We start from the raw sequence: 8361 nt of genomic DNA on the forward strand, positions 1-8361 counted from the left end.
GCTATTCTTAAAAAAGTGGTCTCTTGGCACAACTTGCCCCCGGTGCGGGGTGAGTTGTGCCTTTGGAGAGAATACGTTGGGGTAAATTGTGCCATTGATTACTGAAGTAAAACAGAACATTTTCATCTCATATACTGTAATGCTATATCAAAGCAAGACAAAATAAAGATAACACTAAAGTCCAGTGTACTATAACAGAGTTAAACAAGGCTAAACGGTAGCAGCAGTTGACCTACATATTTAACATTTTCAGAAATAAAAATTATGTTCAAAATGAACAAAATCAACTATCACAGAGCCAGGCTACACTTGCCAATACTGCAATATTCTTCAACAAGGTCTATTTAAACATTTAAGAACAAAATGAAATAAAATTTCACTAAATCAACTGCAACTGCACTGGCACAACTTAACCCAGGCCTTTTGGCACAAATCACCCCATCCCCACCATTTTAACAAACTTGTATCATATAGCTGGTTTGGAGCTAACATCATGCTAACAGTATAGCCTCATATTGTAGCTTACTAAAACACTAACACATGTGTGAAATGTTTTCAAGCTTGTCTATAATTGTTCAGACACAACAATCAATAAACCTTGATCATAAAAAATTTACTTTGAGAGGCAAAAAACAGTTTTTTGAACTTTAATGTGCTTAGCTCTTGTGCCATCTGCCTCCCTTCTTTGCAGGGTGAGTAAAATGGATGCCTCTTCAAAAATGTGTGGTCAGATGACCAATTTCTTCTATGGTTTTCTAGATACAAGGGGTGGCACAACTTCCCCACTGGCACAACTCACCCCACTCTCCCCTACTCTCTCCGAGTGTTACGTAACGGTGTTCAGGTGTAGACTGGGAACATTGGCCGGGTGCCAGCCTGCATTCTCTCCGATCACTCTCCCCGAACCATAGATACTCTCCACTGGCCTCACAAAGAGCCCATACACACATCCAGCCACGGGAACAAGGAGTCACTTGAAAGCCAGCAGCAGGGAAAGTGTGCGATGCTGTACTCTGCAGTGACTTTTTGCTCACTGTGTCGACACAAATGTTCATTATTGGGAAGAACATAATTAGATGTGTGTTTTTTCGTTGAGCCGCTGAAGATACAAACAGCATTGTTGCTATAGATACCCATCTCTAAGAAATTTGTTTTTTAGAAGCCACAATGTTAAAAGCTTTATGTTGAGGACAGTATTGTATTACTCAAAAATGATGCGTAACAAATGCATTACTGTTTTCTTACATGTTACCAAGAACGTGCTCATTGTTGAGGTGAGTCCAACATTATCTTTCCGTATTAATATATATTTTATCTCCATTAATTCCATCATTAAAGCCAATGAAAAGCAAGTATTCCCTTTCAAATTGCTAGCTTGTTTGATGCTATTGTTGCCTTGAAATGTTTGCTCCCCTCTTTGTCTGGTTGATTGAGAAGCCTTTATGCTTGTAAAGACCCACATCTCTCTTGCTGCCGGGCTACAAAAGGAGAAAAAGCGCGAGGCCGTTTCTCTTTGAGATCATGTTTCAGCTGTGAAAAGTGTCTGGACAGAAGTCAGCCATGCATAAGCACCATATCACAAACTGTAGAAGTCCACAGCCTGTGAGTGAGAAAACAACTCTCCAATCAACAACTCACAATAGTTGCCACTGAAAGATCAACACTTAACACTGGGAAATGTTCTATGCATATGGAAAAACAACACTTTATATAACAGATTATATAAGCGTGAAACTGTGGAATATGTGCAACACAGCCAGATATTGCACATAATCAATACTAATTGTAGGCACTTTAAATTTGCTAATAGCGAGGCTAGGGGAAACTATTTTTCCTATATAATCTGCAGAGTAGGCCATCATTTAGCTGGACTTTATCATGATTTGCTGTTTGGTTTCTCTCCTCTATGAAAGCTGTCTCTCTCTCTTCATCTCTCCCTTTCTTTCGCCCTTCCCTTCCCCAAGGCAATAGTTGACACAGGAAAGACCATGAAGGCCCTTCTGAAGCATGTGGAGACCTTTCAACCCAAGATGGTCAAGGTCGCGGGGTGAGTGGGTTTTCTCACTCGGCTCTCTCTCCCTCTCCACCGGGCTCTCTCTCTCTCTCTCCCTCTCCACCAGGCTCTCTCTCTCTCTCTCTCTCTCTCCACCAGGCTCTCTCTCTCTCTCCACCAGGCTCTCTCTCTCTCTCCACCAGGCTCTCTCTCTCTCTCCACCAGGCTCTCTCTCTCTCTCCACCAGGGGAAATGCCAAGCGAGTGACGAACACAAGAAGAAGATATCACTCTTCCACAGTCCCCCTATCTGGTGTCCGTGGGCTGTTCCTATATGAACCACCAGGCCGCAGACACCAGATAAGCATCTGCCCCCGCACATGTTTGCTTCCTTCTTTATGTGGAACGCTGTTGACATGTTAACATGTAGCGGGGAGGCAGTTTCCAATGTTACTGATCGGGACGACAATGCCAAAATGTCCACCTTAAGAAGTAATTTAGTCAAATACACAGTTAAAATCGTACTTTTCTTAAAAACACTTGAACATTTCCACCAAATTGGCCAGATAATTCTACTTGTTTTCAATGCAGTTTCACTTTTACCTGAAACAAGTGCCGAATATCTTGACAACCATTTGCATTGGAAACAAGTGAAATGATCACTATATACACTGTCTGGCAAAATAAGGATTTAAGATTCGAAATGAGTGACTTGTGAAGCTGCATATTTTTCATCATCTGCACAACCCATTTGGAAACCCTCCAAAATGGGATGTCTACCATTTAAAAAGCATGACACCTGCCCTATGTTGCTTTTATATATATATATATATATATATATATATATATATATATATATATATATATATATATATATATATGCTACCGGTATATAAAACAAGTGGTGGAGAGCTAAAAGTGTTAATCGTGTGATTTGTGTTTCAGTCTGCTGGTGAAGAGAGTCCCCAACATCACTGAGAATCTCACAGACTGTAAGTGCCTGATATTATAATGTCATCACTGTTCTGCTTGGCTGCCAGCAGTGTTGTCATCTTCCAGTCCACCACTGCTGGACTCATTTTCAGGACTCGTGACTTGACTTGGACTTGAGCACTGCTGACACTGCTCACCCATACCCGGTCCCGTGACCACATCACTCCTGTCCTCCACTCTCTCCACTGGCTCCCCGTCAAAGAACGCATCAACTTCAAATTACTCCTCCTCACCTTTAGCCCTCCACAGCCTCGCCCCCCCTTATCTGACTGACCTCCTCCTCCCCCATCACCCCTCCCGAACCCTCCGATCCTCTTCCACTGCCACCCTCACCATCCAAACTCAAAAGCTTTGGTGACCGAGCATTCTCCAGAGCAGCACCCCGACTTTGGAACTCCCTCCCCCAGACTGTCAGAGACTCACCCTCACTCTCCACTTTCAAATCCTGACTAAAAACCTACCTGTTCTCCCAAGCTTACAACCTGCCCTACCCATAACCACCTCCTCCAACCTCACCACCTCCATCTCTCCTTCCCTCTCTCCCCTGTCCCTCCCTCACGCTCCCTCCCTCCCATCTGTTTTCCATATATCCCTGACTATACATCTTAATTGTTATTTGTTTCTGTTTGCTTGTTGCACGTATCTGTTGCCTGTTCCTTGTTTTCTATTTTATTTTTTCTGTTGACTCTTACTGTAAGCGGCTTTGGGTCATTGAAAAGCGCTATATAAAATAAATGAATTATTATTTATGATTTACTTGACTCAGACTCAAACACTGGGGACTGTAGACTTGACTCGGACTCGAGATGAGTGACTCGTCTATAACACTGGCTGCCAGTATCAAGTAGCACAAATCTGAAAGCATTTAGACTGCATCTATGCACTTCCTCTGACTCTAACATATACATGTCTGTGTTCACTTCGATAGATGTCGGATTTGAAATCCCCAACCGCTTTGTTGTTGGTTATGCTCTGGACTACAACGAATATTTCCGTGACCTGAATGTAAGTCCTGAGTCTACTTTGGCTGCTGCACTGCACATAACCTTTTGAAGAGCTGTGTGAAAGAGATGAAAGGGACAGGAGGGGAGAGAGTAAACACAGTCAATCAAAGAGACACACTCCTCTCCCTGAAACCTAAACTCACCCAACAGGTATCCTCCCATCGGAGGAGACTTTACATGTAGGCAAACCAGCAAATCACTTACCCTGTGTGTGTGTGTGTGTGTGTGTGTGTGTGTGTGTGTGTGTGTGTGTGTGTGTGTGTGTGTGTGTGTGTGTGTGTGTGTGTGTGTGTGTGTGTGTGTGTGTGTGTGTGTGTGTGTGTGTGTGTGTGTGACTGTTTGAGGCTGTGTGTGTGGGGTGGATGGATGGATGGATGGATGATGGGTGGGTGGGTGGATGGAGGAATTGTGTGTGTGTGTGTGTGTGTGTGTGTGTGTGTGTGTGTGTGTGTGTGTGTGTGTGTGTGCGTGCGTGCGTGCGTGCGTGCCTGTCTGTCTGTCTGTCTGTCTGTCTGTCTGCCTGTCTGTCTGTCTTCAGTGATGGAAAAAGTACTCAAATCTGTTACTTAAGTAAAAGTAGCAATACCGCACAAAAAAAAATACTGCATTAAAGTTCTATTTGCAGTAAAATGCACTTGAAAACATTCTCATTCTTCCAGTGTTAAATTATCGATGCATTAACCTGTAAGAAGTATTTTAAAGGAAGTCTTTGCCGATTTTCAACCAGCTTTGAATCATTACAATGTGGATCGTATATGCATATGCACATCAATCATGTTTAACTTCGCTCCACGTTGCCTGCACTGAGAGCTCCCCGTTCATTTGCCAAAGGCTGAAACGCATCTGTTTTGTACTGCTGCTGTGCTGGATGAAATAAGGATTGAAACTTTATTGTGAGTGCTGCCATGTGTTTTGTACTGCTGCTGTGCTGGATGAAATAAGGACTTGAAACTTTATTGTGAGTGCTGCCATGTGTTTTGTACTGCTGCTGTGCTGCATGAAATAAGGATTGAAACTTTATTGTGAGTGCTGCCATGTGTTTTGTACTGCTGCTGTGCTGGATGAAATAAGGATTGAAACTTTATTGTGAGTGCTGCCATCTGTTTTGTACTGCTGCTGTGCTGGATGAAATAAGGACTTGAAACTTTATTGTGAGTACTGCCATGTGTTTTGTACTGCTGCTGTGCTGGATGAAATAAGGACTTGAAACTTTATTGTGAGTGCTGCCATGTGTTTTGTACTGCTGCTGTGCTGCATGAAATAAGGATTGAAACTTTATTGTGAGTGCTGCCATTTCACTTTTTACTTGAGTTCTCGCTGCAGGCAACATGGAAGGAAGTTACACATTGTTAATTTGCACTACCCACATTGTAATAATGATACAACATCTGTTGGGGGAATTTAAACTGTAACAATGGCACATATTTTATGAGATTCTTGTACTGTATGTTTTGCATGTAAAATCTTATTCTGCAAAATAACTAGTAACTCCAGCCATCAGACAAAGAGTAAAAAGATTTCTCTCTGAAATGTAGTGGACTGAAAGTATAAAATCTCCCAAAAATGAAAAGACTCAAGTACCTCAACATTAAGTACAGTACTTGAGTAAATGTACTTATATAGTTACATTCCACCTCTGTCTATGTTGGGTCCATGCCGCTGTCTTTCTGGTCAATACTCTTAGCATGTTAAACTGAAATCAGGAAGTGCATACCTTCATGAACTTTTGCCGTCCTTATATCTGTCAAGTCTTGGCCTCAAGTCTGTCTGACTCATGTGAAGCACTATGCCCAGACTGACTCCCACAGCTTTGTGTGTGTGTGTGTGTGTGTGTGTGTGTGTGTGTGTGTGTGTGTGTGTGCACGCGTACATGCGTGCGTGTAAGCAGCACACTGTATGTGTGTTTGCGTGCATGTCGCCATCTGTCAGCATTTTTTTTTTTTTGGTGGTGGTGGTGGTATTCATTACAGTGAGTTGGAAGGAGGGTGAGCGCTGGAATGTAAGGTTAGGATCTGCTTATCTGGCAGAGTCAAAGCTTCCCCTCTTATCTCTCTTTATCCTACAGACGAAATATGAGTTGACCCCCTGGGGGCGCTCAAACTTAGATTAATGAACATGTCATGTCTTTATAGAACTTTCCAGCTTTCAAAATATTGCAATACTGACTCAGCCTTCCATATAAGGCATATAGGACATGCTGGATCATCCCATAGTGCAGGATGTTAAAATATAGTTAACCTGTGTAAATATTTTGCAATCATCTAATGCAGAAATATCTAGTTCTTTAGATAAGAAGGGTTGAAACATATTTCAGAGAATTTTCTAACAACTTTTGAAAGGGGATCTGGATGATTTAACATGTGACTTCTCCTTCTCCCTCTCCACTCCCTGCAGCATATCTGTGTGATCAGCCAGATCGGAAAGGTGAAGTACAAGGTTTGAGCAGACTTGAAGCTGTTTTAAAAGGTGCTTCTCACTGACTTCCAACTTGTGCCGAGTAAAAGTTCAATCTGTTTGTTTTACTGGACATTCACTCAGTATGCGCTAAATGCCAAAGTGTTCCAAAGTGAACTTTCTCATTCCTCAATCAGTTTTTTGCACTACTTTGGTTTACACGAACCAAGTGTACGCCAAAAGAAAAGCAAGTTTGTATTTGTGATTTCAATACCCCCCCCCCCCCCCCAAGTGTTAGAGCTTCTTACTCAAAGAATTGTTGGTTTACAAAAGTCTGTTTATCTAAAAACAAGTACGAATTCACAATAGCTGCGACCACATAATGCAAATTTCAGAAATGCAGGATGGCAGCCAACCCTACTCTGCCTCTGCCACCCTGCATTTCAAAATGTACCCCCCTCCCCTTTAGCCAATTTGCATGAACACACACATACCTTCTCACTCACTCTCGCACCCACACAGCCCTCTGCCTCTGCCATCCTCCATTTAAAAAAAGAATTGCCCCGCCTCCACTGCCCCCCTTTTAGTCAATTGGCAACACACACACACACACACACACACACACACACACACACACACACACACACACACACACACACACACACACACACACACACACACACGCACGCACACACACACACACACACACACACACACACACACACACACACTTGACCTCCATGATGAATTTTAGCATCCTATGGTGAAAACTGTGCCCACTAAAGGGTAGTGAACTTTTTTGGACCAACTGACAGAGTGACAGAGTGCAGCTAAAAAAAAAAGTATATTTTTACCCCCAAGTGTTTCTGTCTCATAGCGAGGGACTGTTGCCTTACAAAAGTCTGTTCATCTTGAAGCAACCAGTTCTAACTTTCTGAATGGATTTATTGAGTATTCATAAAATGTATTTGAAATAAAAACAAAAACTAATTTCAATGTGACACATGTACATGCTTTTCCTCATCCTCCTTGTTGTACTTACTGTATGCCAGAACAAAGTGAAAAGAAACGCTGCCCACCAGGTGGAGAAGCGGGCGACAGATGGAGAGAGCCCCTGGACGCCCGCCCGGGTGACGCCCACTCTGACTCATGGAAAACACACAGTGGGTGCAGCAGGCATCGCCACACCACACTGCATCTATTTATCCACAACCTTCACCCAACCACAGGCTTCACCATACGCTTTGAGAACTAATAGGTACGACAGTGAAGGTGAAGGTCTTTACATTTGACCATTTTTATGCCACAGAATTACAAGTATTTCTTTGTGTTTTTATTCTAGTCAGGGTGGGAAAGCTTCTCAAACAACATTTACACATGATGCAACACTAAAACTCTCCATAGAAACCCAGATTAAAGACATTATTTTAATGATAACGGTGTCAAAAGCAGAATGAGGCATACTTTTTCTTTCTATTTAGTCTCTTAATTGGTCATCAAAATTTTGGATATGACATGGAAAATGGTGAAAAATTGGCTTTTTGGAACCAAAGTGACCCATCGTATGTCATTATTACTCCAGTGTAACCAGTCAAGCTGTCACATACCATCAGTCCTGGCAGCTAAAGCTCATAAAATACATTTCATAGTAAAACAAGGCCAGGTGGAAACCTGGCGGGCCGGTGCATGGTAGCCTATTGCCTATTACTTATCCTACTGCATAGGCTAAAGTACCCGCTAACGTTCACGTAGCATATTAATTAATTAATCGTTCGGGGAATAGCTTATTATACGCTGTAACGTTATGGACTGCTAACGTTAACGTAGCATATTAATTAATCGTTCGGGCAATTGGTTATTATACACTGTAACGTTATGGACCGCTAACGTTCACGTAGCATTAATGAATCGTTCGGGCAATTGGTTATTATACGCTATTATAGGCTGTAACGTTATGGAGATTTCATTTAAATTACTG

The 8361-nt window shown here is 42.3% G+C and overlaps 1 protein-coding gene across 1 annotated transcript in view; it reads left to right on the forward strand.

The window, feature by feature from the left end:
- The window catches only part of prtfdc1a (phosphoribosyl transferase domain containing 1a), a gene marked incomplete at both ends in the record, with an annotated part of 16829 nt that extends 10398 nt beyond the window's left edge, over nt 1-6431 (forward strand). Inside the window, 4 exons of the mRNA XM_083632283.1 lie at nt 1965-2047; nt 2938-2984; nt 3914-3990; nt 6384-6431. Of these exons, the coding sequence (XP_083488409.1) occupies nt 1965-2047; nt 2938-2984; nt 3914-3990; nt 6384-6431 (255 nt within the window). The remainder of the gene's footprint in view (nt 1-1964; nt 2048-2937; nt 2985-3913; nt 3991-6383) is intronic.
- Nucleotides 6432-8361: the final 1930 nt, after the last annotated feature.

Source organism: Poromitra crassiceps (genome assembly GCF_964638095.1).
Source record: "Poromitra crassiceps genome assembly, chromosome: 2".
In the NCBI taxonomy this organism is placed as follows: Eukaryota; Metazoa; Chordata; class Actinopteri; order Beryciformes; family Melamphaidae; genus Poromitra; species Poromitra crassiceps.